Source organism: Carcharodon carcharias, chromosome 18 (assembly GCF_017639515.1).
Source record: "Carcharodon carcharias isolate sCarCar2 chromosome 18, sCarCar2.pri, whole genome shotgun sequence".
Taxonomy (NCBI): Eukaryota; Metazoa; Chordata; class Chondrichthyes; order Lamniformes; family Lamnidae; genus Carcharodon; species Carcharodon carcharias.
Window position 1 is genome coordinate 93,549,971 of NC_054484.1, and position 12,115 is coordinate 93,562,085.

General features: G+C 38.5%; 1 protein-coding gene across 9 annotated transcripts in view; it reads right to left on the reverse strand.

Moving 5' to 3' along the window:
- Nucleotides 1–3,682: 3,682 nt before the first annotated feature.
- The window catches only part of zc3h13 (zinc finger CCCH-type containing 13), a 98,742-nt gene continuing 90,309 nt past the window's right edge, over nucleotides 3,683–12,115 (reverse strand). For all 9 annotated transcript variants that reach the window (XM_041211270.1, XM_041211264.1, XM_041211267.1 and 6 more), the window contains 3 exons: nucleotides 11,227–11,427; nucleotides 7,769–7,932; nucleotides 3,683–4,131 (listed from right to left, as the gene is read on the reverse strand). In XM_041211270.1, the coding sequence (XP_041067204.1) occupies nucleotides 3,961–4,131; nucleotides 7,769–7,932; nucleotides 11,227–11,427 (536 nt within the window). In that variant the 3' untranslated portion in view covers nucleotides 3,683–3,960. The remainder of the gene's footprint in view (nucleotides 4,132–7,768; nucleotides 7,933–11,226; nucleotides 11,428–12,115) is intronic.

Here is a 12,115-nt window from a genome sequence, read left to right on the forward strand (position 1 = left end):
TAGAGAATTCCAAAGATTCACATCCTTTGAGTGAAGAAATTTCTTATTAGTCTTAAATGGCTGGCCACTTATTTTAAGACTGTGGACCCCATGTCTAGATTACCCTGACAAGGGAAACATATTCTCAACATCCACCTGTCAAACCCCCTTAAAAATTGTGTGTGTCAATTAAATCATCTCTCATTCTTCTAAACTCCAGAGGATATAGGTCTAGCGCATTTAATCTCTAATCATAGAGCAATCCCCTCATCCCAGGAATCACTCTAATGAACTTTTGGTTGTACTTCCCCTGGTTGTACTCCCCATATGTCCTTCCATAGGCAAAACTACACACACAGTCCAGGTGTGGCCTGGACTAATTGCAGCAAAGGTTCTTTACTATTATATTCCAATCCCTTTGCAACAAAAGCTAACATGTCATGTGCTTTCCTAATTGCTTGCTGCATCTGCATGTTAACTTTCTATACAAGCACACCCAGGACCCTGCTTGCTAGACTCTTGGTTCCCCATTAGTTCCAGAATTATTTTGTCTTTTACTTCCTAATTTTCCATTATAATTTCATGTGTCTCTACTCTAATGGGCCAACACTTACTTTCACTAATCTCTTCCAATTTACATACCTATAGAAACTTTTACAATGTTTTTATATTTCTGTTAAGTCTACTCTCATGTTCTTTTTCCTTATCAATTTCTTGATCCTCCTTTGTTGAATTCAAAAATCCTCTCATTCGCAGGCTTACTATTTTTGGCAACATTATAAGCCTCTTCCTTTGGTCTAATATCTAATACCATGTATAAATCGCCTTGGGAAATTTACTATAGTTACCAAAAACATGGTTAATGCAAACAAGCTTTATTGCTGAAACATTAACAATTCTAGAGAAGAATTCTCCTTCAATTACTGTTCGATGTGCCAAGGGTTAATATAATCTTGGGCACTGTACCTGTATTAGGTACAGCCAGCAAATAGTACATTGATTAAATGGCAGAGCACTTCATATTTCAAATAATATTCTGTAATGTAGGCCATTGATCTGTATAGAGATTTATAGCTGTGGCTTCACTACATGGAAGTCTAGGCATCAGTGAGGTTGTCCAACAAGGCCACCAAAGCCATATTTATTACAGATCAATAATTTGTTCACAACACACATGATGGGTTGGTTTGTTTATTCATTGATCTGATTTACATTTTTCTTCTTTACAGAGGATGATTCATTATACTGGTCTACCTGACAGCACATTCTGCTCAGCATCAGTATAGGGTCACTTTATTTGTGTTGTTTCTTCATACTCTCCACGAGGATATGCATCACAGGTTAGTGCAGTACTTCTGGTATAAAATGACAAGTTGCTAAACATACAAACTGACCCTGAGAGAGAGGAACATGCTGTAAGGGGCTGGTTAGTGCCTCTCATGTACTGCAGTGATAGATCCAGTCTCTACAAGTGCAAGGACACCTGTCTGTGGGTTTGCCCCAAAACAGTGCCTAAAACAGGTAGTATTTAACAACCCTGCAAGCTGCTGTCTCTGTTTACTTGGCAGCTATTAAGCTAAAGCAGTTGGCTCCAAAGACTTTCTTTATCATCTACTGAATCAATTACAACTCATCCCCCCATTATGAGTATAGACATGAGGTCATTAGCTGAGGTTAGAATTTAACATGTACACATGCTAGTACTGATGTTTACATCAGCACACTGGTAATTTGATCACATAATTCACATCATTAGATCTGTCCACCTCAGGGATCTTCCCTGCGTGCCTGCATTTGTACCACTTCATCTTCTGTAAAGCTATACAGTAATCTATGAGCACTTATAACAGTTGTATGAGAAATTTCTAAGGATATGATCTGGTTGTAGTTTCAATGAGCACAATACTTTCTCATTGTTCTAACTCTGATAAGGTTATGGTCCTGACAAAGCCTCTATGATCAATGGCAATGGCCCGTCTAACAGTCATTATCAAAGGGGAAGGTACAAATAAATGATTTCCTTTGCCTGGGAATCATGAAAAGGGAGACATGACCTTAAAATTGTTCTTATTACAATCTTAACATGTAAGAATGAAATCAAGAAGCATTTTTTCCACACAAAGTAATGCAAATCTGGATGCTAGGGCAATTGGAACTTTAAAAAGTGAGATAGATAGCCTAACCCAACAACAATCTATCAGGCCATAAGGAACAAAGGTGGGAAAATGAAGTTGAGATGCGGACCAGGTTATGATCTAATTGCATAACCCTTACTCTAAGTAAACAGTACACAGTGAGCAATACCTATAGGCTGAAAGGCCTATTCCTGTTCCCAATGTTCCTGTTGCGTTTCACATTTTTTTCCTTGAATTTGTCAGGTTTCACCTTTAAACAAACTGATCAGTGAGAGTAATACACCCTAGCATTGCCACCAATCGTCACAATTCAGGCGTTTTCTGGAACTAATTTTTCTTTCAATGGCAGTGCCCACAAATCGATCTATGTGTTTATTCTCTAGAAGTTGTACACTTCCAATACTCTACCCTTATTCAGCTGTTCCATCCGAAGATGACCACACATGTAGAAATGTGTTTACTAAAGTTAAACGTGGATCACGGTAGGGTCTATTGCATTTATTTCAGAATGGTGAATATTAAACTGAGACCCAATTTTACAGGCTAAATCAACTAATATATTTATTTAAAATGAAATAAGGATGTAAAGCATAAAAGTTCATAAAAAATACGAAGTGCAATATATAAATAGGAGATAAGAAAATTGTCTGCCATGGGCTAATTACACTTTGCATGTATTTTTGAAGAAATGTAATAGTCTTATAAATTTGGCAAAATAAAATCTTTGTTAGCACTGATGTAAATTCAGTAAGTTTTGTCTTGTCACGCTAATGTAATATATAGTGTAATGTATAGTGTCAGATTGACTCCAACGAATGACTGAAGTAAGTTTTGTGTGATCAGTTACCAGAAGATACAAGAGTGTGGTACTTTCACAGACCTGCGTTAGCCTCTTAATTTCTTTGAAGTCATGTTTTCAATTGGTGATGGCATCCTTCTGTGTTCTTTCATTCGATTATTCTATGGTCTTGACAATATAAATAACATGATGTATGAAAATATTCTAATGCATTTATGCAAGTTCAGAACCCAACAAAATTCATACCCTGACAATAGGAACATTGAATTTTGCCTGCAAAAATTCACAACTGCCCATATTCAAAGAGGTGTTTTAACTTACGTGTAACCAGACATTCACAATAGTCACACAATTGCTTTGTTTAGTTTGAAGGAAATCCCTGTTGCTTACATCAATATAATCAATATATCTGTAAGAAATTTAAAACTGGTGGACCAACCTGCTCTAAAATCAAAGGTATCGTCTGGTTCTTTAATGCAAAATTAAATGGAGTGAATATGTTTACTTATTAATTGACGAGGTTTCCTTCATTCAAGGTTGCAAGTGTTTCTGGATGAAAAGAAGTGAGAGTGTGACTCAGAATATTAAGTTTAAAGATAGAATACACAAAACGCTCACCTTTCTCTATGTGTCCAACGCTGAGGCTGAAAAATCAATGATCGTTACACAGAATGGTAAGATATTAAATTGTGATCGCTTACAATTTGAATAGATCACCTGCTTTTGCACACACCTTTAAACAAGAATCAACACTTTTAAACAAAAAAAGCACAAAGCTGACAAGGTTTTATTAAAGACTTCAAAACTGTACTGCAAAAATGAAACATTCACTTGTCCAGTACATAGAATAGAACAGTATTTGACAAGGTAATCTGAACTCCTAAACAAATACTCTTGAAAGCTGGAACTTTAAGTTTGACCATTACAGGCCCTGAGTCAGGCTTGTAAATAAGCAAGTGGTATCCGTCCAATGTTCAGGTGTGGGGTCCAGTTCGTTATATACAGATTCACCAAAATCAAAAGCAATCCATGATGCTTGCCAAATATTTATGTAACACAAACTTCTTGTTTAACCTTTGGTCGAGAAATCTTGGTCTCATCACTTTTCTCCTGTCCAGGGCCATGACACAATGCCTTCCGTTTGAACAACCGAAGGCTTGATCTTAGAAGATCGTTGTCCACCACTGGTTGATTTGTATACATCTGTTTGATTGTACCCTGATGAATACAAAACCAACAAAATGAATGTCTCAACACTGATCAATACTTAACATTTTCTTATTATGTATTGCTGTCAAAAAAGGTGTCTCATAAAAATCCCTCAAGTGGCCAATTCAACACCAGACTTATGACAAATTAGGACCTGGTTTCTAGATTGGGCATTGGTACATAGAATCTTTTGGAAGGTTCAGTGAGAAGGAGGGGCACGTGAAAAAGGCACCATGGTACCAAAATGTTTCATAAAGATAGGAGGCAAGATACAGGTGTCAAGCCAAATGAGATGAGATGAGTTTAGGATTGTGGGGGTCGGGAAAGGTGGGGGTGATCAAAGAAAGGACAATGGAAGTGGAGTGGTAGAGGTCTTTAAGATGAATGAATTCTGACAGTCGGACCTAGGCGACTGAAGGCTTCTACAATAATGGTGCGGTTTGTTTGGAATTTAAGATAAGGAGCTTTCAGGAACACATCAATTCCTCTAGGGACCAAAAATAAACAAGTCTCTGACATCAGGTGATATTGTGCCAAAGCAGACCAGGGATAAAATTTGTTAAGGCAATTTGTAATCAACAAAAGCTTTCATTTATATAGTGCTTTAGAAATACAAAACATCCAAAAGCATTTTACAGAGAATAACAAGCACAGCTTTGGAGGGGTGAGTGAATGTGTGGGTTAAAAAATGATTTTAAGGCTTTTTTTTTATAAGGAGATAGAAAACAAGAAGAAAAAAGGAGACTGCATGAGGAGAAAAAAACTAAGAGGGAGATGAGTTTAGAGAAGATGTTCCAGAAAGCAGAGATCAGGTATTTGAAAGTTCTGCTGAAGGAAGATGCATAGGTGGCCGGAGTTGGATACTGAATGGTGTGGGAGAGAGGAAGTCTGGAGGAGATTGCAAAGGAGAAGTGGAACACATAAGGATTTGAAGACAAAAACAGGAATTGTAGATTTAGTGCACCAGGACAGGGAGCTGGTATGGGTCTGCAAGATAACACGGTTATGAAAGAACTTATAGTGGGCTAGGACATAGACAGATAGGTGTATTTTGAGAAAGTTGGAATTTATGGAAGGTGGATAAAGGAAGGGCTGCAAGAGGAATTTTTTAAATTTGTTCATCGGATGAACGCATCGCTGGCTAGGCTAGCATGTATTGCTCTTCCCTAATTGCCCTTGAGAAGGTGCTGGTGTGCTGCCTTCTTGAGCCACTGCAGTCTATGTGCTGTAGGAACACCAACAGCGCTGTTAGGAAGGGAGTTTCAGGATTTTGACCCAGCGATAGTGAAAGAACAGTGATTATAGTTCCAAGTCAGGGTGGTGTGAGGCTTGGAGGGGAACTTGCAGGTGTGGAATTTCCATGCAACTGTTGCCCTTGTCCTTTCAGGCTGTAGAGGTCGGGTTTGGAAGGTGTCAAAGCGGTCTTGGTGAATTGCTACAATGCATCTTGTAGATGATACATACTACTGTCACTGTGTCAATGGTGGAGGGAGCAAATGTTTAAGGTGGTGTGTAGGGTGCCAGTAAAGTGGGCTGCTTTGTTCTGGATGGTGTCATACTTCGAGTGTTGTTGGAGCTGCACGCATCCAGGCAAGTGGAGAGTATTCCATCACAATCCTGACTTGTGCCTTGTAGATGGTGGACAGGCTTTGGGGAGTCAGGTGGTGAGTTATTTATCGCACGATTTCTAGCCTCTGACCTACTCTTGTAGCCACAGTTTTTATATGGCTGGTCCAGTTCAGTTTCTGGTCAATGGTAACCCCCAGGATGTTGATAGTGGGGTATTCAGTGATGGTAATGCCACTGAATGTCAAGGGGCGATGATTAGATTCTCTCTTGCTTGACTAGCACTTGTGTTGCATGAAAGTTACTTGCCACTTCTCAGCCCAAGTCTGAATATTTCCAGGTCTTGCTGCATATGGAGCACGGACTGCTTCAGCATCTGAGCAGTCCTGAATGGTGCTGAACATTATGCAATCATCTGCGAACATCCCCAACTCTGACCTTATGATGGTGGGAAGGTCATTGGTGAAACTGCTGAAGATAGTTGGGCCTAGTGATTAAATAAAAGTTGAGCTGAATGTCGTTGTGGATCCACCATAACAGAGGTGGCCATGGGATCAAGAGAAGAGGCAGACAGCTAAATTTGGGTGTCATCAACATTTCTACTTAGGAGATGATGCCACTGAGGAATGACATGCAGAAGTGAAAAGAGGGGGTAAGGCTAAAGAAAGTGAATGATAGAATTGTTCAGAATTATCAAAGGGTTTGAGAAAGTAAACAGTAATTTTTTTTTAAAAAACTGGTCTATAAATGGGTAACAAAAGATTATAAATTCAAGATTGGTACTAGATGGCTGGGGCCAGTTAACTCATTTGGTTAGATGGCTAGTGTGTGGTTCAGAATAATGCTAACAGCGTGGGCTTGATTCCCATTCTGGCTGAGGTAGACGAGGGACCTGCCTCCTCACTTTGTCCCTGAGTGTGAAAAGCAATGGCAAACTACCCCAGACAAAAGGTGCCAAGAAAACAGTTCAAGATGAAGCATCAGCAGACAATCAGCCAAGGACCTGCCTTCAGGCACAGTACCCTTGAATTAATGAACTAGGTGGACGAAGAGGAAGATTCTGATTTTATCTTGCAAGCAACGGCTTATGAGAACAAGGAATGCTTAAAAACACACCACGACTATTGAAGCAGAATCAAGTATATTTTTAAGAGACAATTAAACAGGAGAGGAAGAGTACAGGAAAAATCAGGGAAAATAGGATTCCAGCAACACAAGGCTGGGCCAAAAGAATTTTCTGCACAAAGGAGACCAATGAATTTTTGAATCTATAGATTCAATCAGTAAAAAGTTTGAAATGACTACCAAGAAGAACATTTTTAACTCTCAAAATGATACATTTTGGGAATACTCTGTCAGGCAAAGTACTGGAAGAAAAACAATGGCTGTTTTCAAGATACAGTTGACTGCTATAATGAGAGGTATGGTGATGAGCTGCAACTGGGAGAGCAATCTTTTCACATGCCTATCTTTTCTTATTTTCTCACCAGACATTTAGATAAATACACTTCAACTTGGTCACTGGATGGTAGTCAGGAGTCAGGACCTAGAGATGGTTTTTCTCCTATTAGGTTGTGGGGCCACGTTGCTTGCGACTACCAAAGCTGAGCCAGCTAATTCAGCACAGGATCAAGAAGCTTCGATGCTTTTCCAAATTACTCTAACCAAGCCAAGACCAGCTAACGGAGCACAGGGATCATACCTGGGGCTTGTCTGGTCTTTATGACTCAGTACAACACTGAGCCACAGGGCATCCCATGACAACCACATACTTTATCTTCATGATAAGGGTCCCAATGAAATTACTTTGACTTGTTTAATCTACATTTAATGCCATACTTTTAGATGTCCACACAGCATACATTATCATTAGCCTTTAAAATTAACAATTTATTCCAAAGTCTGTGTTATGATGGCAAATTGAATAGGAAGAGTTTACCAGATTCAGAATTTATCTGGACTCAAGCTATATGAAAGTTACTCAGACCTAATCACAGTCAAATTTGAATTTATTCCACATACATAAAATTCCGCTTGGCATACTAACGCAGTTATTGATAAATAATGGAAAAATATTTACCTTTTCATTTCTTACTAACTGTTTTCGAATGGCAAGATCCCTACGAGAGCAAAGTGCTTTACAGCAGGGTCCCAGATTACTCAGCAGACTTGCTCTCTCTTCTTTTCTCTGCATAGCAGCCATGTTGAGGGCTCCAAGCTCATGTTCAAAAAGATTTTCTGCATCTTCAAGAAAATTACAAGTACTGTGAATAAACACATTTCAACGCAATACAAAAACTACAAACATACAAACTTGGACAAGAAAAAGATGAATAAGTTAAAACTATAGACCATCATTTATTAACAGAGGTATTTAAAGTTGTGGGAGGTTTTGACAAAGCAGACACAGATAGAGTGTTGTCAAGTAGGGGTTAGAGCAAAACTAGAGGCTATCAATATAAAATAGTCATCAAGAAATCAAATAGGGAATTCAGAAGAAATATCTTTACCCAGAGAACAATGAAAAAGTGGAACTTACTGCTACAGGGCATAGTTGAAGCTAAGGGTATAGATACATTTAAGGTGAAGCTAAATAAACATGAGGAAGAAGGGAATGGAGGGTTATGCTGATAGCGTTAGATAAGAGAGGACGGGGGGGAAGCTCAAGTGGAGCTGGCATCGACTGGTTGGGCCAAATGGTCTGTTTCTGTGCTGTATATTCAATTTTTTCTTGCAATTAACAATCAACATTAGATTGCCTCATTATAACCTTTTATTCTTTGAATGTTATTTACCCTTCACAAATAACATCTAACCAGGGATGTACACTCAAATTCACTGGATCCTGTGCTTGAGGATGTGCAGACCAGATACAGAACATGAAACTGTAGTACTAACTCTCCAATAGCATTCCTATTGAACATGGTTCCATGCTACATGGATTATCTGTCCTAGGATTCCTCTAGGAAGCTGCACAGTGGTCATTTCTAATGACTGCCACAAATTCACCAATTCTAGACTGTGTACGTAGAGAGCTGCAATCTCCAGTTTCTTTTTCTGTCCAATGTAATTAAAAAATAAGGGAACTGGAACTGCATATAAAAGGAACATGCACCAAAATATTTGCCTTGTATATACACAGATAATTATGAACATTCCAAAACTGGGAAGGGAGGTGACTAAGGGCAGCAACACTTGGTATATGGGGAATGATTACACTTAAAGGTAGAAATACTAAGTTTTTAAATCTGATATTCCACCTTTGTTCAATCTCCATGTGGAAATTAATAATTTGGATAGACAGAAAGCTAATACAGGAAGCTCCATGACTTGGGATGCATACCAACTAGAAGCTCCATGACTTGGTATCAACACCAGCTGGAAACTCCATGACTCTGTATGAATGCCAGCTGGCAGGTCTACCTGCACCTACATGCCTTTGGCCTTGGTTCTACAAACCACCCAGTTGAGGAGCTTCAGCATGCTCAACCCAAGCTCAGCTTGCTTCTTTTGCACTTGCTTTGTTACCAAGATTAATTCTTCCACTCCCATAACAATGTTTACTTTCACCCTATTGCTGAAGAATCCTAGTCCATACTTTCATCATTTGGAGGTTAGAATCATAGAACTGTACAGTTTAGAAGTTCATCAGTGGGCAACTATGCCTGTGCCAGCACTTTGAAAGAGCTATGCAATGAGTCCCAATCCTCTGCTCTTTCCACATAGCCCAACAAATTTCTTCTTTTCAATATTAATCCATTTTCTTTTGAAAGTTATATTGAATCTGCTTTTGCCAACCTTTCAGGCAGTGCATTCCAGATCATAACTAACTGCCATGAAGCACTTTGAGATGTCCCGAGGACAGAAAAGGTGGTATATGAAACCAGTTCTTTCTTCAAAAAACATTCTATTTAGCACCAATTCTTAAAAGGACAATGTTCAAAAACTAGTGTTCAGATTACAGGAGAGTGATGTTTAAGCGGAGCATTTTATTAGCACCACTCTCCCTGTCTGTAGTCCTGATAGAAAGAGGTTTACACTTTCAATTCCTCCATCTTATTTTCAGGATTTTGAGGTTGTCAGAGGTGCAGATTGTGCCAGATCATTCCTTTTAATTTGGATATTCTACTCGTTTATATGTGGAGCTACTTAGTCCCATCCATTAAATCCCATAGTTTCAGAAGTCCTCACACAGGCACTGTTCTATTCCAGAGCTCTATGAGGTGAAAGATAGAACAGGAGCCAATCTTTATACACTTTTATTTATGGAGGTACACATTACAAATGTATAACTCCTAAGCCAGCCCCTACAGTTTCAGTCTGTTCTCATTTATAGAAGCGCAAGTGAATCCCTAGTTAATGCCCACCACCTGTCCATAATTCTAAACCTGTCCATAATACTAAACATAATTAATTTATAACTAACAATACTGAGGTTAGAAAGAAATAAAATAAAGCAAAGAGTACACAGCGATGCATTTTTGGTTAGAGTACATTCAATTTACTCAGACCTCTTTCTGGTCTATTTGATCAATAGAAGGGTTATTTGATTTGGAAATAGATTGTGAACCTGTGCAGAGACTAATCCATACGCTCCTACCAATGGAAGAAGTATAATCAATACTGCAGACTTAAGCTCATTTATCAAGAAAGCATACAATGCATCACATTGATTTTTTGATACAGCAATCATTTTTTGGCATCTTTTCTATCGAACACTATGATTCTGAATTCCTTATATAGTAGATATTGCAGGTAAACTAAAATCCTAACCATCTTATGTTCCATCTTTGTAACATTCAATTTACGTAACTTTTTAGTCAAGTAATATTTGTCTGCCTGAGATTTACTTCAGAAAGATGAAATATCAGCCTAAGGGTCTTTGCTATATTTTGAACAATATGTATCCTTCATTGGTGATTATAGTCTAGCTTGAAGGATCAGGGATAAACAGATGCTGGAAATGCACATGAAAGCATCATCATGAGGGCCCATATCATACACAGCTCGTAGTCCTGCACCATTATGCCAACTGGTTCAATTTCTTCACTCAGAGTTGCGAATCTTTGGAATTCTCAACCCTTGAGGGTTGTGGATGCTTTGTCGAAGAATATATTTAAGGCTGAGACAGACAGATTTTTGGTCATTCAGGGAACCAAGGGGTATGGGGAGAGAGTAGGAAAGTGGAGTTAAGGCTGATGGTCAACCATGATCGTACGGAAAGGAGGTGCAGGCTTGAGGGGCCAAATGGTCTACTCTGCTCCTTTTTATGTTCTTAACTCATGACTACAAAAACACATCAAACACAATTTACTATCTTTAGGGACAATTAAATCAGATACTTTAACTGCAGAAATATTTAAAAAGAAAACATAAAATATGTAGTTTCCCACAAGACCATGAAGGTCAACACATTCTCAGTATGGAATGCTAATCAAATACATGTAATAACTGGTCTTCTGCCACTCAGGTAACGCTATTCACCAGATGGGTTTGCAGCACATCAAAAATGATAATGTGGTATGATATTACCAATACCTTTAGTGTTGTTCATGGCGGCTCGGCAAGTTTCATTGACCTTTGCAAACAATTCTGCACCAGCCAAGCGCCTGGATATTCCAGCTCGTAGCAAGATTGCACCAGGGGTGAATTTTAGCAGAGCAGCTCCAGGCTCCCTGGGCTCTTTGGGCTGCTTGGGCAATAGGCTTGACCAATCAACATCAATCACATCCATGGGATCTACAAGATAAGTTGTTTTCTTCAGTTTACTGTGCAAAACACATTCTGAATCGAACATCAAAACACCAACACATATATTCTGAAAAGCATGTACATTATTGTTAAAGTAGCAAATGAGGATCCTCACTCAACAGACCTGGCCATGCTTCAGAAAGTCTTAGCCAGCATTTGAAATTTTTTCATGATTACAGGAAAATTTGGAATAGCCAATTCATATACAAATAGAACTCCTGGCATGACTAGGAATCTCAGTTCACACACTTTACTTGTATATACGTCTTTCTAATAATTAAAACACAGTGCTACTGGTTTGTACTTAAAATACTCCAGTTCCAACTGGAGAACTACAAAAACTACTCCCTACCTCAATTCATTATTACAGATTCCTTTTAATGTTAATTTTACAATTGGCAATATTTTTATTTGTTAATCATATATTATCAATATATGATTACTTGAATAGAGAGGGACATATTAGGAATACCCAACACGGTTTCAGAAAAAGGTCACGTCTTAAAAATGTAATTGTGTTTTTTGAAGTTATGAAATTAATGGATGAGGTAAGCCCAGTTGATGTTGTCTCCTTTGGCTTTCAACAGTACTGCACAAGAGGCTTCTCTATAAGATTGAAGCCTCTGGTATTAATACCTTGAGCTGAACTGAGAACTGGCTGGCAGTATGCAAACAT